The sequence below is a fragment of the Lasiosphaeria miniovina genome (genome assembly GCF_030549165.1).
Source record: "Lasiosphaeria miniovina strain SMH2392-1A chromosome Unknown B0T26scaffold_3, whole genome shotgun sequence".
Classification (NCBI taxonomy): Eukaryota; Fungi; Ascomycota; class Sordariomycetes; order Sordariales; family Lasiosphaeriaceae; genus Lasiosphaeria; species Lasiosphaeria miniovina.
In genome coordinates this window covers 3,288,039-3,310,690 of record NW_026848222.1, presented here as the reverse complement: position 1 = coordinate 3,310,690, position 22,652 = coordinate 3,288,039, and the positions used below count along the sequence as shown (strand labels likewise).

The following is a 22,652-nucleotide window of genomic DNA, read 5'->3' as shown; positions in this document are numbered from 1 at the left end:
TTTGCAACCGTTACGCGCCTCGTGCGTCCTATTCGTCCAATTCGGGCCGCGAGGGATTTCCGCTGTGAGTGGCCGACTGGTTGGCTCATCTGAAAGCTCGTCTCTGTCTGGGTGGGCTTGCAGCCGATCGCTTTTTCCGCCAGGGATAGTCGAGGAGGGGTGACAAAGACACAACTGCCTGCGCAGGCACGGGAGAGAGGGGAAACGAGAACGAGGACAAAGGAGAGAAAGCCGATGTAAATTGTCCATCGGGGCTGCGCTTTCTTGCACACACAATCCCATTCTTCCGGCTGTGTTCAAGACCGGGTTTCCGTCCTGAGCCGCTATCTACCTTACTGAAAAGCCCGATTTGTCAACCCTGCCTTGTCCTGGTATTGATTATACATAACCAAGGTACGAATAACAAAAAAGTGCCTAGGGCGTCGTAATCGCCTCCCGCCAACAGTTACATATAATTGTATACGGGAGTGAAAGCAGTTGCATTGAGCCGGGCGTCGAGGCTGCGTGCACTTCTTAGTTGCCGGGGCCATCCCCTCGCCGGGCAGCTTCAAGTTGTTGTCCAAAGAGCTCGTACATCGCATTGCATTTGTGAGTTCCTTTCGCTATTCTCTAGCCTGGCCAATTTAAACAAGGCTCGAGAAGTGGCACCCAGTTGGCTTTTCACTGACTGCTAGCGAGCCGGACAAGAAGAGACAATTCCGCCTCGCCTTCAGAGGTCCGTCCTGTTAGGCAGACCACGCAGACCGGCCTCTTCTTCTTCCGTTGTGTTTCCACATCCAAATCTCTTGCTCGACCCCGCAGTTCCCGTCTCTCTCTGTGCAGTACAGTACTTTACGCAGCACAAGCTGCCATTGAGCTTGCCAGGCCGGTTGGAAGCGGGTCGCCCGAGCCTAGGTTTACATTGCGCCAAAAAGGCCAGGCCTCGACAGGACCCTCTTTTGCTCTCCATCCTTATGAGTCGTTAAATCCCCCAAGGCCCCAAACCCACCACAAACCGCGTCCAACCGCTCTGACACAGACACAAACGGGCGCGCGGCTTTCATCGCATCAAATTGACCAAACACGACCCGGCAGTCCAGGCCGAGAAAGAGAGACGCCGATCTCGCTTTGCGCGCGACACTACGCTGCCTGGCGTGGTGTTGCTGCTACAGCTGCTGCTGCTGCTGCTGCTGCTGCTGCTGCATTGCCGCTGCTGCCCGTCATGGCGCAATATGCCGCCTCCGCCGCGCAGCATTCGCTCTCGCTCTCGCCCCTCACTCCCGTCGCCGCCTCATCCTCGCCCGCGGCTGGCGGGCCCGCCTCCAAGGGCCCTGGTGGGTCAAAACCCGTCGGTGGAGCTGGAGCTGTACCAGGACCAGGACCTGGCGATTTCGGATCCGCCGCCGGTGCTGCCGCCGGAGCCTCGACTTCGTCCTCCTCGACTACCGTGGGTGTGCCACTGACGGGCAGCAGTGCCCCACCCTCGGCCCACAAGCGTGTGTACCAGGCCTGCATCCCGTGCCGCCGCCGCAAGGTCCGCTGTGACCTCGGCTCCGTTGACGACCCCCGCGATCCGCCCTGCGTGCGCTGTCGCCGCGAGAGTAAGGACTGCTACTTCAGCGCCACACGGCGCAAGCGCAAGGCCGACGACGATACCGTCGAGTCGCCCGAGGAGGTTGACCATGACGACTACATAGTCCGCAATGGCCGCAAGAAGCTGCGCGAGACAGAGTCCCCTACCGTGCCCACCATTGACCGCCGTCTCTTCAGCGACGTGCCCCTTACCCCCGGCGGTAGAGAGGGACGTCCGCGCCCCCTATCGCGTCCCAAAGACACGACGCCCACCAAGAGCACCACCGACACTAGGAGTAGTACCGTCGGCGAGTTCGGCAGCGGTGAGCCCAACATGCCTCTCGAGAACTTTGAGGCCAGGTCCGTCATGCGCAGGGAGCTGTACGGGCCCCATGATGCGCTAGACCTGCTTTACAAGGCTGCCACAGACAAGTTAGTAGACCCCCCTCTTGGTATCACGTCTGATGCGCTGCGGCGTATTGATGTTGTCCGCCTGCACAGCTCGTCCTCGCACCCGCACGACCAAACGCCCCTGCCGTCTCGTGGCTCCGCTCAGGCGAGCAATCTCCAGGCCCGCCCCGATGCTCGTTCAGCCAAGTCGTCGTTCAACGGCCGTGTCGACGGAGCAGGCGACTACCACGGCCGTAACACGTTGCGCCAGGGCGGTTTGGCCGACCAGGCCATCGACCCCGAGCTCGTGAAGCGCGAGCCCTCGTCTGACCCAACCAACAATGAGGCACTCCGAGCCTGGGCGAGGTTTCGATTTGTGCGAGCAGGTTGGTTCACGGCCCAGGAAGCGATTGACTACATTGACCAGTACAGACTCCTTTCTTCCTTACTCTCCCAGCCTACCACAGTCTCTCTCTCTCTTCTTCCATAGGCATTGCTGTTGTTATAGGCGATTAACAGGCTTAATAGTTACTATGAATATCTCTCGCCCCTCACACCAATATCGCCTCCAACCTTTCGGAACCCCAGTTCTCACCCAACGCTCCTAACTGAAGAACCCATCCTTGCCGTAACCCTCTTGACTATTGCGTCTAGGTATCGTGTCATGCCGGGCACTGGCGGCCACTGTCGGTCGCACGCCATCCACGAACAACTCTGGACCTATCTGCGCGGTATGATTGAGCGCGTGGTCTGGGGCCAAGAGGCATTTGGTGGCGGACTCTGTGGCTCCGGCAGCGACGAAATTCAGAACTCCAGTACGGCGCCCTGGAGGGGTCTCCGCAGAGGAAGCTTGAGAACCTTTGGGACCATCGAGTCTCTAATGATCTTGACCGAATGGCACCCGCGGGCCCTCCACTTCCCGCCCAACGAGGCTATCGATGAGTTGCTGCTGCCCTCGTACGAATCACAAAACATGCTCGATGACGACGGAAATCAGCGACCTTCTGCCAGCTTCGGCGGCAGGAGGATTGAGAGCTGGCTGGAGCCAGCCTGGCGCAGCGACCGCATGTGCTGGATGCTACTGAGCACTGCAATGGGCCTTGCATATGAACTTGGTGTGTTTGACGACATTGATGAGATGCTTGCAGCAGGGACCATCGCCCGGCCCGAATACGAAGAAGAGACGTACCGGCTGAGAGCGTATCGCATCAAGAGACTGCTCCTGGTTTATCTCAGCCAGCTAGCCGGCCGCCTTGGCTGGACCAACATGGTCCCTGAAAACCTGCGCAAGTCGGATCCAGTAGTGTCGCGGAAGCGTCCGCATTCCGTCGACGGAGCTACGCCCGTGACAAATCTTTCGTCTCTCTCCAACGGCTTCAACTACATCCCGGACTTGGAGCTGGACGACCAGATCATCCATTGCTGGGCCGGGATCAGTAACGCTATGCATATAGGCAACGAGAAACTGTTCCGCTCCCGCAAACACACCACTGACATCATCCAAAGCGGGAAATACATTGGTCTTCTCAAGGACTTCCAGCCCATGCTAAGGGACTGGTGGAGGGAATTTGAGCGCTTCCGCATGCCCCCGTACATCCGCCACATCCTGACAATTGAGTATGAGTATGTCCGCATCTACATCAACTCGCTCTCCTTACAGGCGGTTGTGGAGCGCTGCACAAACAACGCCGGCGGAGGAGGTTCGGTCCCGGGAGGAAGTGTATCGGGAAACTCTGCCCCGCAGCTGTCGCCCCAAACTCAGAACTACTATGGAAAGCTGCCGCTGGGACAGCTCGGCGGATTCGGTGTCGACGATCAAGAGTATGTCAGAGAGGTTGTCAATGGCAGCCGGAATCTCTTGCGGACTGTTGTCGATGGGTTGCTACCGGGGGGCTACCTGAAGCACGCACCTGTTCGGACCTACTTCCGGATCATCAGTGGCGCCATGTTCTTGCTCAAGACATTTGCCCTTGGAGCCCCAAAGTCCGCCGTTGAGCTCAGCATTGGCTTAATGGACCGCACTGTGGACGCGCTTAGGAACTGCGTTGTCGACGACGTGCACCTGGGAATCCGTTTTGCAGACATGCTCGAGACCTTGACCAGCCGCCTCCGCAACCGCTTCATTCACGCCCCGGCGCCACAGGTCTCTGCCGACGGCAGATCCCCCGCCCCAAACCACATGGAGGCAATGAATGGCGGCAGCGCCAACGGAAACGGTCACGGCCTCTCAGCTCACAATGCAGCTGAATTGTGGATGAAGGTGAGGGAGGGTACAAGCGGTCCGGGTAAGTTTTCCAAGTCTGTCTTCAAGCTCCCCCTTTTCTATTCTTTCTTCCACAACCCAAATTGCTTGTTGCCAAGACTAATCATGAATGTCGGCTCTTAGAACGCTCCAGTACCCCAGCCAACATATCGGCCACGCCGTGGGACTTGACGTCCGGCAACTTCCCTTACCCATCCGGATCTGCCTCCATGTTTGGGCCATCCACTCCAGCTGCCATCGGGATGCAGGAAAACGGCAATAACAACAATGGGAATGGCAATCATCACACCAGCCTGACAGATTCTCTAACGTTCGATAACTCGGACTGGACCAACCCCGGCAACGAGATGTGGTATCTGCCGACCGGGCCGGCTTTCTTCCAGAATATTGACAACACGTCGGTATCGATGACGGCCGAGGGTGTCAATGTCAACGGCGTTGATCTGCTCGATTTTATGGCCATGGACCCCATGGACCAGCAATTTAGTGTCATGGACGGGAACTACTAATTTTCTTTTCATTTCTCTGCTTTTCATTGCTTTTCATTTGACGAATCTTCCTAGCGAGCTGGCTTGGTCATCTTAGATGGAGAGATATAAGCGGAAATATGAAGGGATATGAATTATGGGATTTCCTATTTATTTTCTTGCTGTTTTTCCTTCAAGACATGGCTACACCGCAAGGATACCACATACCCCCACAACGAAAAAAATATGCCGGATGACGAGTGATATAAAACAGGGGGAAAAGTGGGAAATAGGGAGAAATTGTCGCGACGAAGGGGGGGATGGGAAAAAAAAACCAAGGATATTATAGGGCAAAAGAGGATGATGGCAATGGATTGGGACTACGATGACGAATGAGAGGAAGCAGCGAGGTTGCTGTCCTGCTTTGGGAAGCGTGGGCTATATGGAATTTCTTTCTACTTCATTTTTTCCTCATCTTTTTCTGTTTTTGTTTTTGGTGTTTCCGTTTCTTATGGAGTCACTGCACATCATGACGTGATCAAGCCGAGCCAAACCCACAGAGAATATGACGAGGGAAGTGCCCGGCGTTTTGGGGGTTGATACCTTCGCCGCTGCTAGGGCATGTCAGAGGCAGGAAACCCAAGCTAGCCCCGTTTCATCTTAATGATTTCTTTCTTTCTCTTGCCCATCATTTGCTTCTATCCATCTATCCATCTATCTCCCTTCCATGTATGTTCAAGCTGGGCTGGCTGCCCGAGATTTGATTCAGCAGCTATTTTCTTTGAGAGCGATCACAGAAGCAGTTTGTTTGCTTGGGAGGAGCGATGAAGTTTCAATTTCCTTTTTTTTTTTTTCCTGCTTTCATTACTTAGCGGCAAGCACGCGCGGTAGATACCCCCCCGAAACGCAGCTTTTGGAAATAGCTATAGCTATAAAACATTCGAATCAAGTTACAATATCGCGGGATCTTGGTAATAACATTGCGGTATTTAATCTTTCTGTGCTGTATTGACAACAGAAAAGACACAGAAAATAAAGGATTAATAATCAGGAAAGATCGTGCCTTTTGGGTTCTAGGTTGGTCTGCCTCCCATCACCCACACCTCATGTTTTCCCCTGAACCCCCTTTTATCCTTGCCCATTTTTACAAAACCAAGGCTTTGTATCCTACTCACCTAAAGGTAAGGATAAGCAATCCGCACCCTCGGGGACAGTGATCCGGGCTTCTACGTTTCCAACTGACAGATAAGCAAACGGTTTAGTTACAAAGATCTGACAAACACCAACAAAATCAAGACTCGCAGATGTCCCTTTATAAAAACAACACAACTTATGCCAAACGGCTTAACAGATCTTAGCTGGCGGGAATTAATAATATGCTGCCTGGGGGGTCTTGCTTGCCCAGTCGCGGAACCAGTCCAACGCCTCAGGATTCGCAACGCTCGCGTTGGTCTTGACTTGCATCCCCGAAAGGATCTGCTTGACGGCGACCTCGATTCTGTACCGCGTGAGTCGTTAGTACCTTTGATAGCAACAAAAAACACGGTGGGATACCACTAGCTGTGAAAGCGAGAGTGAAAGAAAAGAGGAGGAAGAGGAAGAGGGTCTTACTTCTTGCCGTTGCCCGTCTTGGGGATACCTCCCTTGGCCTCTTCAATAACGCCGGGGACGTGTCGCGGGCTGAGCTCTTTGCGCACCATGTCCTTGATGTGGGTGCGCAGATCATCGTCAAACTCCTTGCCGGCGGCCATGACGACGAACAGACACACGGTCTCGTCCATGTCGGTCTCGCGGCGGCGGCCAACGCAGACAGCGTCCTCGACCTCGAGGGCGAAGAAGCGCGCCAGCACGTTGTAGATCTCGGCGCTGCCGAAGCGGACGCCGGCAGGCTTGAGCACGCCGTCGCTGCGGCCCAACATCACCAGCCCGCCCGTGGCCTTGTCCATGCGGACGAAGTCGCCGTGGTGCCAGACCCTCGGGCCGAAGCGCTCAAAGTAGGCCGCGCGGTACTTGTCCTCGCCGCCGCGGCCGAAGAAGGTGAGAGGCTGGCAGGGGAACGGCTTGACGCACACCAAGTCGCCAGGGGCGTCGGCGGGCGTGACGAGCCTGGGGTCCTCTGCCGCCGAGGTCGAGTCGAAGACGCTGATGGCCATGCCCAGGCCGGCGCATTGGACCTCGCCGACGCGCACGGGAAGCAGGGGGCAAGGCGCGCCGAACAGCGATATGATATCGGTGCCGCCGGTGATGGAAGCCAGGTTGATATTCGGGGGAAAGGCCTGATACACAAACGCAAAGGTCGAGGGCGGCAAGGGCGCAGCAGTCGAGTAGATGGCCTCTAGCGCCGAGAGGTCTAAGGATGGGTCTTCCACAGGCCGAACGTTATTGGCCTCGAGGGCCGTAAGGTATGCGGCCGAGGTTCCAAAGTGGGTGACGCGGAGTGTGGAGAGAAGCCGTGGCAGGGAGAGATACGAGTGTGGCCGGAACGGCGAGCCCGAGTAGAGCACCAATGACGCGCCAACAGCCAGGGCTGACACGCTCCAGTGGTGCATCATCCACGAAGTGGTCGTGTAGTAGAACAGCCTCGAGGATGGCGAGAGCGAGCAGTGGAGATAGTGCTCCTTCTTGTGTTGAAGAAGCGTACCCGCAGCAGTGTGCACTATAGCCTTGGGGAGCCCAGTGGTGCCGCTCGAGTACAAGACGTACAGTGGGTGAGAAGGCGAGAGCTGCTTGAATTTAAGGGGCTCATCCGGCGAGCTTCGTTTCCACCATTCGTCAGTTCCTGCCGGCCTAACTGGTTTGGAGGGAAGACTCACGTGTTTAACCAGCTCGCATACTCCTCCGCCTTGACCCCTTTCGCTCGAATGTCATCCAGGCCAGTATCAAGACTCTTGACGCTGTTGACGACGACAACTAGTTCTAGGCCGTTCTTCTTCAGCTGGCCAACAATCTCGAGGGTCTTGGCGGCGCTTGACCACTCCTTGCCGTTGTAAAGCGTTGCGTTGTCGGCAAAAAGCACTCGCGGCTTGATCTGAACTAGGCGGTCAAGTACAGCGCTGACGCCGTTGTCTGGGCTGATGCCCGTCCATATGGCACCGACGGCACCGGCTCCTAGCAGGGCAACGAGAGCCTGGACATGGTTGGCGACGAAGCCGGCGACAACGTCGTTCTCGCCCACACCAGCAGCTCTCAGGGCGTTGGAACATTGGCGGACTTGCTCTCTCAGGCTGGCCCACGACGTATCAACGCGTTGGTCTCCATTCTCAGTCACTGTGATAACGGCAGTAGCCGACGGGTCGAGTTTGGCGTTTGGCGGGAATAGGAGGTTCTCGGCGAAGTTGAGAAGGGCACCGGCAAAGAAATCGGGCCTTGGGAACATGGGCGCCTTGTCGGGCAGCACCTGCTGAGGGCTTAGCAGGTGCACAATGCATGGGGCAGTAACATTGGGGGGCGTGATGTGGTGAAAACCAGGGGTATAAGGAAGGAAAAGGGGGTCGGGGTAACGGATAAAAGGAGGTGTGTTTGCGCCTGGGTAGGTAGCCACCAAAACATGATAGAGTGCAGTGCATACAAGACCTCACATAAACAAACACACACAAGCACACCTACCTGATCAAACGGCTTCGAGGCCTTGATACCGGCAAAATGCCAAACCTCTTCCCAAAAGGCGGCAACGTTCTCAACTGACCATTTGTAGAGAGATGGGTAGTCTGAGAGGTTGAGCCCGCACTTTTGGTTGACATGGAGCATAAACTTCCACATCTGGGTCGACTGGGGGCTGCTGTGCCGCCATAGCTCACGGGCTGTCCGATGCGTTACCGTCATGATTGCCTTTTGTTATTTATCCCCAACTGGCCAAATCTTGTCATTGAATGAAGTAATGAGGTGGTTTTGCCAGCCGTCGGTGGCTGCTAGTGGACGTTTAGTTGGGCTGTTTGCTTGATGCTGTTGGCCCCCTTGTGAGACAGGCGGACGTTTAGACAGAAGGGACGAATTGAGTGCACCAATTGTCGTGTCAGACAATGAATGAATGGATTGAATGAATGGATTGGTTCCGAGGATCGGGATGTTCTCCTCGCCAAGGGAGCCTAGGCAACCTGGAAACAAGAAAAAAAATGGCCCACGGCCCCGGATCTACCCACTGGATCTCCTACTATTAAAATAGAGCAGTACTCCGTGCCTTACTCTAGTCGAGCATTTTACTGGGTGGGAGATGGCCGAGGTTGACCCTGACGGGACAGGACTCGAAGAACCACAAAAATCCAGGCCCGAGATCCGATGGGGACAACCCGCCGCTGACGCCGTTTTCAGAAGGCATTAACTAGTACCTGCCTATCCGTGCTGATTTGAGCAGGTAGTCGTGTGGCACTTGCCTCATCTTTGCCCGCCATGCGCCGAAACCTAACCGCCTACACAAGTATAAAACGGAACTGACAAAGCACGTGCAGTGAAAGAGCTTCGAGTTGCATGCGCAAGAGAGAATATAGAGAGGAAGAGGGGCAAGCCGAAAGCTTATGAGAGCTGGCCAGTGACCGAGAAGGGCCTACTATTTTGATTAAGTTGCGCCCGTCTCTTCCCGACTCACGCGGGCATCTCCTAAAGCACCTTAAATAACGTCACTAAGGCACGCACTGCCGGGCGACAGAATGTCCCGTGAGCCTGGAAACGAAGGAGATAAGGACATCGGGCAGGTCTATGTCTCCATGAAAAGCTACATGGCGGAATGACTCCCTTCTCTATTGGGCGATCAGGGGCGCCGTGTCCACAGAGCGGCGGCTCGCGGGGTACCTTGGGTTGTGGTTGCAACCAACGCGAACCAAAAAAAATCGCCAACAAACCATTCGCTGTTTTAGCGGCCACCTTAGTGCCCGAGCCTTCCGCGATTTCGCCCGGATGCTCAACCGCCTACGTAGCGAGCGAGTTGCATTATAGATCATCACTGGAGCATTCTGGGCAGGTATTATGTAGGGAGTCTCGGGGACTTTCAGAGTCTGAGGGGTTTCCGTCGGCCCTTCATCGACGCCGCCGACTATGAGGACCTTACTTGGATAACCAAGGTCTCACAAGCTTCGTTGGTTCGTGGTTGAGGCAAGCCGTGACTAGCGTGTATTTATGTACGTATAGTAATTGCATACTCCGTACTTCCGCACACACGGACGGACACTGCTGAGTTCCCGGGTATCGGTCGGGAATGAAGGAAGTGTTCGGGAATCGTTCTTTCTGGGGAACTACCAACGCGCATCTTCTGCGGCGGCTGTGCATCATCGCCTAACAAGCGAGCCTCTACTCCACAAGCCACAGTAAGTCCACTCTTGCTACCGAGCAGCTGCGGTGCAACTGTGGCTCTCCGGAAGCGACACACTCGCGGTCGGGGCCTTTGCGGGATCTGATCGTTAAACGCGCGCAGCGCTCCGAGGAGTTCAGGGTGGCTTCGCGTTTCGCGAGCTCATCGAGGCCTGCCACTTTGCGACCCTGAAATCATTTCCCTGGGGATCGGCAGATCGAAACTATGCCCTTCTAGGCCAAAGTCCATCAGGGACTGCCGGATTGGGCCGTTTATTGGTGGTGTGGGGGGGGGGGGGGGGGGGGGGGGCGCTTTCAAAAAAGGCCGTGCCCATCACTGAGCTGAGCCACTCACAGCCCGGGGCAAATTGCTAGTAAAAATTTGCAGCTTCCTCATTAACACCGCCTCACCTTGAACTGAGTGCTTCATTGGCCGCCCATCTCAAAGCAAATGTTAGACGTGAGGATAGCACAAGCGAATAAACCGACTATTGGTGTTGTAAACTACATGTAAACTGCTTCACGTGTTGCACCGCATTTGGTGTATTATGCAATGCTACAAATGGAGAGGCAGGCCAGGCGTACAAGTCAAGTGTGCCCTTCCAGAACGGAAACAAGCTACTGAGGAAAGAGGAGTCGGGTGGAGGAGGCCTCGACGAGAGGACGGGTTCCGCCCCGCGCGCGCGAGACGGGAGGGGAGGAGAGCAGAGGGCTTTCGTTCATTCCGTCTCGCTTCCGCTGCGAATTCGATGTCACAACTGCGGGCGTGATGCGCAAGGCCCATGACCGGACCGCTCGGGAACGGGAAGGACTGGCTGGTGGTGATATGATAAGCAAGGGGCCCAGTGACTGGTGGCCGCCCGGCCTCCTCAAATTACCCGTGTAGCTTGGACGACAGGCACACCCCCCACCAGCCTTCCATCATCCATCAGACGATTCTACAATCTCTAGCGTTCCCTGTCCTCATGTCCCCTTTCCGCTAGTTTGGCTGACTAGCTAGCTTGTCTTGGCCGTGCCGAGCCCTGTCACTTCCCTGTTCGCCCCCCGAGCCAGAAATCTCCTAAATGTGCTCGCGCGCCTGATCTTCTGCCTTCCGTCTCCTGTCTTTGCTCCTGCTTTCCCGAGGACGAGTCCATGCAACTATCGCGACACTCGGTGATTTGTGTTTGTGCAGAAACTCGGGGCGAGGGCGACTGTGTTTAGCTGTGACTGACGGGATCTGATCTTTCCACTCCTTTGAGGTCTGATCCACGACAGCCAGCACCGCACCAGCACACACCGCACCGCACCGCCAAAGCACAGCAGCACCGTCCCTTGCAGCTATCGACCGCCATTCGACCTCCCCATTCGCCCGCTAGAGCTGCACTTGCACGGTCACCTAGACTAACATTGTCGACCGACGACGGAGCGATTCGGTTCGCCGCAGATATCGGGAGTCGTAAAGATCTTTTTTTTTTCTCGGGCTGAGTAAGTACCTTCCATTTCGTACCCGAGTTGCGCCCTTTTTGCAAATACCTTAGGAGAGGGTACTACTTCCCTTGGTTGCCGGCGGGACTGGAAAGGGGTGGAGGAAACCGTATCTACGTCATGTTACCTACCCTCGCTGCCCTCGACCTGTCTCGCCTTGTTCACCTGCGATGTTCATGTCGCCCGCACGCTCGTGCGGGACGAAGAATTGAACCCTCTCCCCTTGATTACCTACACCTCAGTTATCGCCAATCTATCTACATACGCACACGCATACACACGCGCACACACGCACACACATACCTCTTACTGATGCCTCTCGCCTACAGCATAGCATCAATTGACGCTATATCTCGGAAACAGCTCTTCCTAGAAGCAGTGCAACCCTGATATTGTATTCTGTTCTCCGGTCACCCCCGCGCAATGCCCCGAAAGCTCTCAAATCCCTTTTCTACTTCCAGTATGCCGCAATCCGAGAGAACTGGTGAACGACGGCCGTCTCAGTCCAAGGCCGGCCGTCTCACCCATTTCTTCTCGTCCCAGAAGCCCAGAGAGCCGCTGTCAGCACAACAGAGTCTTCAAGCCATGCAGCACCAGCAGAGCGTCTCGCCCCAGTCGCCTGCCATCTCACTGCCATCGATCTCTCTCTCGACTGCCGCAGGCGGGGAGCTCAGCAGCGACGATGCCACGACGACCCTCTTCGAGCCACCTTCGGCCGACGAGGCGAGGACAAAGGAGCGTTTCGAGTCCCAGTTCGGGCCTTTGCTCAGCCCCAGCCATCTATACGTCAGCGCCCATCATGGCAAGCCGCTCGAGGCTCCCATTGAGGATGAGCCACCCTATTACTTCGTCCTCACGACCTACCTCAGCTACCTGATCCTGATTTTCTTTGGCCACGCGCGAGACTTTTTTGGCAAACGCTTCGGCGATAAGAAACACTACCAGTCCCTCAAGGCGCAAAATGGCTACGCCCCGCTCAACGACGACTTTGACAACTTCTATGTCCGGAGGTTGAAGATGCGCATCGATGACTGCTTCGGCAGGCCTACCATCGGTGTTCCTGGCCGCTTCATCACGCTGATGGACCGCAAATCGGACGATTTCAACCGTACCTACCAGTTCACCGGGACCACAACGCAGACGCTGAACATGAGCTCGTACAACTACCTGGGCTTTGCACAGTCCGAGGGCCCTTGCGCCGAAGCGGTCGAGGAGTGTGTTCGCAAGTATGCTCTTAGCAGCTGCAGCCCGAGAGCCGACTCCGGTACCTCAGATCTTTCTCTTGAAGTTGAGCGCGAAGTTGCTCGGTTTGTCGGGAAGCCGGCGTCTATGGTGTTCTCTATGGGTTTCGTGACCAATGCTGGTTCGTTCCCGGCCTTGGTATCCAAGGGCTGTCTTATTCTGTCGGATGAACTCAACCACGCTTCGATTCGCATCGGAGCCCGTCTCTCGGGCGCTGTTATCAGGTCGTTCAAGCACAACAACATGGCTGACTTGGAGAGGAAACTGCGCGAGGCTATTGCTCAAGGCCAGCCGCGCACCCACCGCCCCTGGAAGAAGATTCTCGTGGCTGTCGAAGGGCTCTACTCCATGGAGGGCACCATGGTCGATCTGCCGGGTGTTCTATCGCTCAAGAAGAAGTACAAGTTTTTCCTCTACGTCGACGAGGCCCACAGTATCGGAGCGCTTGGGCCTAACGGCCGCGGTGTCTGCGATTACTTTGGTGTTGACCCTGCCGAGGTGGACATTCTCATGGGCACCTTCACCAAGTCGTTCGGTGCCAATGGAGGCTACATCGCTGCAGAGAAGCACATCATCGCCAAGCTCCAGAGCACCAACGCAGCTACCCTCCTCGGCGAATCTCCTACACCGTCTGTTCTGATGCAGATCCTCGCCTCGCTGAGAATCATTACTGGGGAGCTTGCTCCCGGTCAGGGCGAGGAGCGCCTGCAGCGCATCGCCTTTAACTCGCGGTACCTTCGCCTCGGACTTAAGCGTCTTGGTTATATTGTCTCGGGCCACGACGACTCACCCATCGTCCCCGTTATGGTTTACCATCCCGCCAAGATCTCTGCCTTTAGCCACGAGATGCTCAAGCGCAAGATTTCGGTTGTGGTTGTCGGTTACCCTGCTACGCCCCTTATTAGCTCGCGTGCCCGGTTCTGCATCTCATCTGCCCACAACAAGGACGACCTGGACCGCCTTCTAGCTGCCTGCGACGAGGTGGGCGATATTCTTCAAGTCAAGTACTCTACTGGCGTGGCCGGCGGTTTGGAGCCCCTGCCCGAGGGTGTCACGGCCGAGACGGAGAAGGAGTGGAGGAAGGCGAACGGCCTGGAGGGTGTCGTTAACCCGCCTAGGTGGAAGCTGGAGGACGTAATTGCACATGGTGTAAAAGACAGCAAGGCGACGTTGAGATAAGTTCTCTGTTCGTTTCTTGGGCTGGTGTTTGGGTACCTGTATAGAAGAGGTCGCGAATGGCGTGAGCCACTACTGGTATAATGTCTAAGATGCCGAAAGAGAAGCAGGATGTGCTGGCTGGCAAGGTCTAAGAGCCAGACGCTGGCGCTGGAATCGGGTTGTTTATTGTCGAGGCCGTGGCTCCCGAGTCGTGGGGCACCTATTCCATAGATCAAGACGGAATTGGCGGGCTTGTTCAAACAGCCGCTTTCTCTGCAGCAGACCTTTTCGAGAATGAATCTCTCTGTACAATGGGGTAACAAAAGTCTTGCGCCACCCACTTACATACCCCCCCTGCTTCAAAATAACGCAACATTGTCGCCATATATTCTCAATCAATGGGCGAGAGATCTGGGCTCTGGGGCGGCCATTCTAGGACCCTGAAGCCGTACGCCGTCTTTAATAGACCTAGGAAGACGTGATGGTAATAAAATGCTCCCGTCCTCCTGTAATTGTACGCTGTGGCCGTACTTTTCCTTCATCTTGTTATAGAAAGGAAGGAAATGAGGAATAAAGACCTAATCGGTGTATTGTTGCTTGTTGAGGTCCCTCGAGGTAAGATAATAATAGGCCCTTTTTAGGGCCTATAAAGCACCCCCATGTACCTACTTTCGTGCGGCCACTCTTAAAGGTAAGCTGTAGGTAGTTGGGTGGTATTCCTCTTTGGGGGACCGAGTAATAAGATTGTGCAGCCGTCTTCGCCTACTTCGAAGTATACCTCGTTTGACTAATAGATTAGGGGCTAGGTAGTGTACTTATTACGCCGGCGGATGTCTAGGCCTTCTTTTTATTCTTGCGAGTAATCTAGGGCTTCTTACGGGCTCGCCGGCGGGCCTTATTGTGGATCTTGAGGAGCCGGCGAACCGTAATACGGTTGATCTTGTAAATACCAAGACTTCGAGGGCGTTACGAGGGCGGCGAGGGTATTATTACAAACCGCTCGACTGTGTGGGTCTTCTATCTATAAGGTGCGTAGGCACCAAAGGATTGGGGGTTCTGAACTAAACAAAGGGCAAGTTCCTAGTGCAGGGATAATGCAGTCAAACTGGATTGCTACTCGAATTATATTTATTTCTTCTTATTGCAGTACTTGACCCATTTTAGCAGCCACCTGTGGCGACGCGCGGGGCATGTCTTTGAACGCCCCACAGCAAACCAAAATCTCTTTTTCAGATCGTCTTGAATCCTAGCTCAAGAACGGCGCTCTACTTCATTCCAAGAATCTCCCCCCCCCGTTATACATAAATTAGCATTACTGTAAAGAACGAATTCTCGACATCCATCCGTAGCTATCTCAGGCAGTTAGGCAGGTATCTGGGGGGGAGTGCAGCACCGCCGAGAACCATGCCCCGCCTCAGGAAGCCGAAACAGCAGGCGCTGGAAGCCACTCTGGGTGAGCCTGATTTATTTATGTTTATTGCTTCCTATGCATGCTTATTACACTGTAGTGGTATACTCTATTCGCCTACTTGTTTGCGTATATGTTCTAAAGAATTGGCAAGGGTTAACTGTGTTTCAATTATAGGCCAACCCCGGGTTAGAGCACCGGTAAAGTCTTCCAAGACGAAGTCACCCCAAAAGTCAGGTTCCTCGCCGTCGCAGCATCAAAGCTCCGGCAGTAAGCGCCAGCGTGTTGTCCAGTTCCTGTCTGCTTCCTCAGATAAAAATGACGACGGGAAATGTAGCGCTGGCGGGGAGGACCTTGACGAGGATGTCGACCTACCTACTAGGAAGAGGACGCGGAGCAGTGGTCCTTCCCCTCGACGCCAACCAGTGTCTTCGAGATCTCCGCCGAAAAAGGGAGACCCTGTCTCGTCTTCTCAGAGTCGTCGGCGGGCCCGAGTGGCGGATAGTGACGACGACGACGATGACGATGGCGACAAGCCCCTTGTTACTCCGATATCAAGTAGTCGTTCAAGCCGCAAAGAGGTTTTTGCCTTGGAGGACAGTGATGAGGACGAAGAGCAGCAACAGCGGCAGGTTTCTTCCCCCATCAAGCGGAGACGATTGATCCAGAAAAAGGCATCCAGCCCCCCCTCGGCGGCCATTGGCGCCGGAGATTCCGAGGACGAGAACGACATCACTCCCCGGAAACTCGCATCACCGTCCGCCGCATCAAGTAGGAGAACGCCGCGCAAGCCACGCACGGAAAAGGAGAAGGCCAGAGAGCGCCTCCGCCGAAGGCGGGCCGGCGAGAAGATCGAGGAGCTCTCGTCCGAGTCATCCGACCCGGAAACGAAGAAACCAATCTACGACACAGATTCGGACAATCCGGCCCTAACTAGTTTTGATGACGACGACGAAGGGGTTATCCAGTATGGAAAAGCTGAAGCCGCCCAAGATTCATCAAAGAAGTCCAAGAAGAAAGATAAAAAGGGTAAAGCCAAGCTTTCGCTGAGCAATGAAAGCGACAGTGCAGCAGCCAGCGATGGGGAAGGGTCCGGGTCCGACAAGAGCATAGAAAATTTTGTCGTGGAAGACGACGAAGCCCCTATCGGGGTGCCGGCCGACCTGCTCGTGAACATGCCGCTTCAATTCACGGCGCACTCTCACAAGCCCATGAAGGAGCACTTCCGAGACGCTGTGGAGTGGCTGGTACTCCGAAAAATCAACCCCGGCTTCGAGAAGGATCACGAACTTTACAAGATCGCCTGGAAAAAGCTTGACGATGAAGTTCGCGGCTTGGCGCAGTCAAAGTTTGCGTCGTCTGCGTGGAAGAAGGATTTCTTGATGGCCCTGCGCGCCAGACCAGAACTTACGAACGCCGAGCTGCCTGGTGGCGATGCCCACGAGCTTCAAAATTGCGGCGCCTGCGGTCGCAGTAATCACCCAGCCAAGTACGTATCCTCTCTTGTGTCCTGCTGTTATAGCTGTTACATAATAGCCTTGTCGTTTACAGCCGACTGACTTTCTTTCCAAGATGGGTATTGTCGTTCTCCGGGTCGCCCTACTACAAGGAGACCAACAAGGAATATTTTCTCGAGGATGTAGATGTAGATTCATCAGGCTCATCATCTTCGCATCGTGATGACGAGGAAGAGGAAGAGGACGTGGACGAGGATGGGAACCCTATTCCGAAGGAGGCCAAACGATGGTTTATTGGATCCGTGTGCAGCTCCAACGCTGTTACGGCCCACAACTTGATCCACTGGAAGCACGCGCTGATGGACTGGGTCGATGCGACTCTCGAAAGAGACGGGTACATGCTGCCTGGCCAGCTACAGAAGCGGGCCAAGATGAAACCTAGGAAGCTGTACCAAACTGCCGACAAGATCCTCAAAGCCTGGGCCGAGAGGGGTCTCATAAGCGATCTTTACCGCGAGTTCAAGAACAACATCGAGAATGCACGGAACAAGAGAACATCGGGCCGGTAGCAGCGGTAGCTAGGTTGGACGGAGTCCAGCGGTTTGGTAATGTAGAAAATGTGAATACTATTTGTACAAGCACAATGGAACGGACGTTTTTATATCTGCCCTACGGCCTCTCTTTCGTATAGGTCTACGGTCATTCCTACCAAGAGTGACGCACAGCAAGTTCTACGTATCATGGTTTCTTCAGGACAGCACGGGAAAAAAACAATAAATATTTCCAGCATGTCTGCTTCCTCCGGAATCGTGCGGTTTCCTGCAGCATCCCGCGGCTCACCACATATCTTTAAACCCCGTCCCCGGACATTATATCAGTGTCAGACAAGCTCCAGACCAACAGCAAATTGGTTGCCTAGTATACGGCCTAACCACGATCAACTAGTTGCCAGAAGAGGGTTCCAGCGACATTGGACCATTACATCAAGTTTTAGAAAAGAAAGACATGGATATTTAATCGTGGAAGGTATCATATGGGCCCAACCAGGTAGATAGATGATGTACTTATGTATGCACCCCGAATGGAAATAAGGCAAAGAAAGGCAAAGAAAGGCAATGAGGTTGCCCTGACAGGTAGGTATGAAGGCAGGTGTGTAACAACAAAAAGGAAAAGAAAAGCTTACGAAAGGCCAAAGGACATGTTGGTACCCGCTTTCCCTCTAAGGACATGACAACGACACAAAAAATATGAATATCTGGATAAAATAACGACATTTTGCGTTTCCGCAACAGCGTCAACAGCACTAGCAGTAGCGGAAGCACCATTGGCTGGTTGCACCAATCCATTCCTCTCTCCCTTTCTTTCTCCAGGGACAGAAAAGTAACAATGAAGAGAAACAAAATAGTAAGTAAGAATATACTACCCCCACCAAGCAAAATCACCCCCAAAGACGGAAGGACAGAGAAGAAAAGAAAATAGAAAGAAAAAGAAATGCTCCTATCATCATCCCTGGTTGTCTGTCTCCTTTCTTCCTATATACCAACGGCAGCGGCGGCGGCAACAGCAGGAAGGCCTTGAAGAAGAGATAGAGCATAGCAGAGCAGAGAGAGGTTAAACCGACAACAAACAAAAAAAACACCAGCCGCAAAATAATCGACAGTTCAACAGAGTTCTCAACAACCACCAAAAAAATAACCATCACCATCCCATCCCATTTTTCTTTTGCCCGCTTACATCCAGCGCAAGCCAGCACCTGGCCCGACAGTACAAAAAAAGACAAAAAGATAAGACAAACAAACGGGAGAGAGAAGCTAGACTATACCATATTACACTAAAAAGATCTCCCTGTTTGTTTTATTCCCGCCTGCTCTGTCGCCGCTCGCCCCATCTCCTCTCCCTTCCACAAACGTTCTTTACTCGTCGACCAACCAACCAACCAACCGATGAAGCCGATTGACAATAAAAGACAAGACAAGGCCACAGGGGAAAAGGACACACAGAAATCTAGCAAGCTAGGTCCTACCTAGCCAGCCGGCAGAAAAGGACAAGGCCGTCCAAATAACCAAAGCCATTCTGTTGCGCCTGCGCCCTGTACACCATGCACGCCCATACCTCATCTCCATCTCTTTTCTTTATCCCACAAAGTCAAATATACGGGGTTGGTGGTTTCACCAAGAGACAAAACCCTCCCACCCCTTCCCACTGATTCTAGACTCGCCCCTCACTTAAAAAAAAGACAGCCTGACAAACGCTATGCAAATCTCGATTTCTCGCACACATGCCAAAAAAAAAGTCAAGTAATGCAAGATACTGCCCCTCTCTCCCGGAGGAGACGCTTTTGATTTGCCCCCTATCGGTTCCGCCCGCCCAGTGCCGTCATCGCATTCACGCTTCGCTCGACGGCTGTTTTCGACCGTTTTTGCGTGCGTGTATATGGACCAGCAGGGGGGCGAGCAGAGCGGTGGCCAGGGGCAAAACGGAGCAGTTGCGTCATCACAGGGAAGGAGGACCTAGAGACGGCCGCCACCCTGAAAATGCGCAAGAAGAATTGCCGCGGTATTCGGCAACGCATCGCAATTCCTAGTACCTCAAATGATGCCGCCAGGGGGGTCGTAGCCGGTTGCGGTCCCGCGGGCGGTGGCGCCCAAGCCGGCGCTCCCTGGTGCCTCGACCGACAGGTCGACTTGTGCATTGTTCGTTTTCCTAAGCATGAACATGGGCTTCTTCCCTTCCTTGTCCAGTTGCTTAAACAGGATCAATGGTTTTTTGTCTAGCCCCAAACATCGCTCCTGGTCGCCGTAGACAATGTACAAGGCATACTGGTCCCACGGCGCGTTGATCTGGTATTTTTTGAGCGCTGCAGGCAACACTTTGTAGCAGGGATCATCCATGCTGACGCGGAACGACTTGAATATCTCGACCGATGCGTTGCTCGCGCTCGGGGTATCGGGCGCCGGCGTCTGCATCCTGCGGGGAGCGGCAGCCTTATCGCGTGAGCTGTAGTGGTCGTTCTCGGCAAATGTGGACCGGCTTGATGGCGTAGCCTGGTCTGACCGATATGAACGATTTGCAAGAGTAGTACCCGACATTACGGTGGTAGGCGGCGATGTAGGGGAAGGCATGTTCGGGGATGGATACGACGGGGACGGCGCGGCGGTGTTCGATCCGTTCATCGCCGCAAGGTGCGACGAAGACATGACGGCTCTTTCCGCCGCGCTTGAAGGGTCGAGCGTCTGCTCGATTATTGACGGGTTGTGCGTTGTCTGGAGATGTGTGGGCGAGGCGGCCTTCGGAGTGGCTCCTATCGTAATCTTCTTGGTCGACCACTGCCGCTTCAGACCGCCGCCTGACTGACCGGGTGCAGAGGGCGTTGGCGCTGGAGGAGATATGCTGGCCTCGTATGTGGGACCATTGTTGACGTTTGGTAAAGGCTGCTGAGCGTCCTTGACAAGCCGTAGCGCCGGCAGCATGTCTTCTCGCAGCCTTCTAAAGTCTTCCGTCAGCCTCCGGAGGTCCTGCTCGAACAAGCTCATCCGCTCATCTCGAAGGCGGAGCTGCTCCACGAGATGCTTTATGTCCTTTAGCGTCGCATTCGCAGACTGGGCTTCGGTCTCGGCGGCTGTGAGGTCAAAGTGTTAGCAAGAAAGGCGTGCCGCACACGGCGGTCGGTCCGAGACTGGACGTACTTAGAGGCGTATAGTGGTCGCTCTCGATAGGCACATCCTGCGCCTTTTTCACATCGTATACGGACTTTAGTATCGTCAGTCGGTGGCCAACGCTGGTGATGCCCATCTGCTTGAGATCGTCATGCTGGAGGGCAACCAGGGCCTCGCCGACAATATCGTTTTCTGGAACATGTCAGCGTCAACGGGAGCCCAGGCCAAGACTCGTGGCGGCGCAGAGCGGCAACTGCTGACCTATAAACCTGTCTGCATACTGCTGCACACCGATGGTGGCAATGAAATCTGCGCACTCTTCGGCAGTCCATTCCGAGATAATGGTCTCGGGTAGCCTGTCTGCGGTGGAGCGGTAGCCGCCGTACGTTGTAGGCGTGTGCTCGGTCGAGGGCGGGTCCGAGTCGATGGGAGACGTTTCAACATCGGTAGCATCAATCGGGGAGCTTCCGTGAAACTCTCGCTCGTACTCGTCGTCGGCGTCTGACTCGGCATAGGCGGTGCCGCCGTCGAAGTTCATCATGGCTACGGTCACCTACCGCACCCCAGCAGACGGGACTCGAGCAGCTCTCGCGGCTTTCGGGCTGCTTCGTGGAAGGCGGTCGGCGAGGGGGGAGTAATGGCCGGCCAGAGGAGGGGATAGCTTGTCTAGCCCGACGACATGGGGCCTCGACGGGTGAGCGGCGGTTCTAGAGCCCAGAGGTCGAGGCGATCGGGGGGTCGGAGAGCCCGACAAACAGGGCCGGGAGCCAGCAAACGACGACAACGAGAACCACACGAGTGGTGGGCAAATAGGTCGCTGAATTGAAGCGGCGGCGGCGAGCAAGGGCGGGAGCGCTGGGCTGGCTGGGCTGGCTGGCTAGCTGGCGAAACACACCGACGATAGGGAAAAGGGACCCGGACTGGACTGGCGAGAGGAGGTTGTTGATTGCGGATTCAGGTGGCAGCCATAGCCGCTTGCCTGAGCCGCTGTCCGCACGCTACCTTACGTACTGGGGGGTGGAAGGCGGCAGGTGGTCCCACCCAAATGGGTACTAGCGCCAGAAATCCACAGACGCTCCTGGTCGTCTAAAGGTCGCTTGTCTGGCCGCAACGGTTCAGAAATTTGCCCGTCCTTGCCTCGCAGCGCTTTTCTGGCTTGGCCCCTGTTGACCGGCCCCACATCTGTCTCCACCTTCTTCCCCGGCCCGGCCACAGGGGGTTTGCCAGCTTGTTTTGGGGGAAGTGAACATGCGGGAGGAGACACACTGGTCTGTGATCAGCAGGTTCAAGCTGCTTTTGTCAATCCAATCTTTTTTTGCTTCGTCGCAATCTCGTGGTGACAAAGGCGGCTATGGATGAGTGGCATCTTGACATTTAACGCTGTATTTTCGTTTTCACCACCTCCAACACCTTTCACCCAAAATTTCATAGAGAAGGGGACATTAACGGTCAAGGGCCCTGTGCGCATCTCCGTGCCCTCAAGTCCGGTCGCTACACCCGTTATCCCCCTTCCAGAACAAACCCCGCCAATAGAGGCAGGCAAGGTTGCGGCGCCCGCCAGCCTTGGGCAATCCTAACGTTAGATAGACAATAAGTTCGTAATAGTGTGAAGGTATGTCGGAAATTAAGCCGCCATTTTTCTTCGCAGATGACAGATTCGTCGTCCAAACTTGTGTAGGCCTATAAGGCTCACGCAGTCTACGGTTGCCGATAATAAAATAGTCCCAAAGCCAGGTTTTAGCAGAGACTGAACAAGATGGCCGCCCCTTTCTTCGCTTCCTTCGTCTTGACCCATCTATCATCCATCCCAAACTCTCTCAAGCCATCAATCACATATTACACAAAGTCTTCCATGCCACAACGTGCAAACAGCCAAACTCCAATTTCAATACCTCTTGTTTTCTCTTTTCGTCGTCTCTTTTTTAACCTCCCAGCATCGCACAAGACTCTCTAACAGAGCCCATCCCAACCAGTACCTACAGTACTCTGCATGTACACTCCAATCCCTGAATGTTGGTTGGCGTGGTACTTGAGCAGAATAAATGCTATAGCACAGTAAATAAACCGACCAGGAAAAGCCTCAGGCATTGTAGATAAGAGATAGGCCTCTAGAATTCCAAAATAGGGATTCTAATCGCTTTTACCCCCATCGGCGGAAAGCTTACAGGGCGAGCCGTAAGAAATCGAGGCCTTTGAAATCTTGGAAAGTCCCGCGCTGACACACATTCAGGGATTGTACAATACAATACACTCCGGTGGTCTCTAGACGGCAACCACCGGGTTTTAGATAAGCAGTCTGTCTGTCTATCCGGC

At 54.6% G+C, this 22,652-nt stretch overlaps 5 protein-coding genes across 5 annotated transcripts; 3 read left to right on the top strand and 2 right to left on the bottom strand.

Annotated features, from left to right (window-relative positions):
- Nucleotides 1-1,201: 1,201 nt before the first annotated feature.
- B0T26DRAFT_771200 (uncharacterized protein) lies at nt 1,202-5,209 on the top strand (the record flags this gene model as incomplete). The annotated part of the gene is made up of 5 exons (XM_060446545.1): nt 1,202-1,410; nt 1,453-1,983; nt 2,053-2,367; nt 2,470-4,226; nt 4,328-5,209. 5 exons carry the CDS (start codon nt 1,202-1,204, stop codon nt 4,711-4,713), a joined length of 3,198 nt encoding a protein of 1,065 aa, XP_060298503.1. The 3' UTR covers nt 4,714-5,209.
- Nucleotides 5,210-5,861: 652 nt separating this feature from the next.
- B0T26DRAFT_226850 (uncharacterized protein) lies at nt 5,862-8,942 on the bottom strand. The gene is made up of 4 exons (XM_060433869.1): nt 8,278-8,942; nt 7,485-8,068; nt 6,283-7,425; nt 5,862-6,169 (listed from the first exon to the last, which is right to left on the bottom strand). The coding sequence occupies exons 1-4, from the start codon at nt 8,491-8,493 to the stop codon at nt 6,040-6,042; spliced, it is 2,073 nt and encodes a 690-aa protein (XP_060298502.1). The 5' UTR covers nt 8,494-8,942; the 3' UTR covers nt 5,862-6,039.
- A 2,899-nt stretch (nt 8,943-11,841) lies between these two features.
- Nucleotides 11,842-13,839, top strand: B0T26DRAFT_644163 (pyridoxal phosphate-dependent transferase; the record flags this gene model as incomplete). Its single annotated transcript, XM_060437601.1, has 1 exon — nt 11,842-13,839. One exon carries the CDS (start codon nt 11,842-11,844, stop codon nt 13,837-13,839), a length of 1,998 nt encoding a protein of 665 aa, XP_060298501.1.
- Nucleotides 13,840-14,894: 1,055 nt separating this feature from the next.
- B0T26DRAFT_226597 (uncharacterized protein) lies at nt 14,895-17,338 on the top strand. Its single transcript, XM_060433868.1, has 3 exons — nt 14,895-15,271; nt 15,404-16,715; nt 16,799-17,338. Exons 1-3 carry the CDS (start codon nt 15,223-15,225, stop codon nt 17,250-17,252), a joined length of 1,815 nt encoding a protein of 604 aa, XP_060298500.1. The 5' UTR covers nt 14,895-15,222; the 3' UTR covers nt 17,253-17,338.
- A 1,933-nt stretch (nt 17,339-19,271) lies between these two features.
- B0T26DRAFT_739783 (uncharacterized protein) lies at nt 19,272-20,877 on the bottom strand (the record flags this gene model as incomplete). The annotated part of the gene is made up of 3 exons (XM_060443760.1): nt 19,272-20,302; nt 20,370-20,531; nt 20,601-20,877. 3 exons carry the CDS (start codon nt 20,875-20,877, stop codon nt 19,272-19,274), a joined length of 1,470 nt encoding a protein of 489 aa, XP_060298499.1.
- Between the last annotated feature and the right edge of the window lie 1,775 nt (nt 20,878-22,652).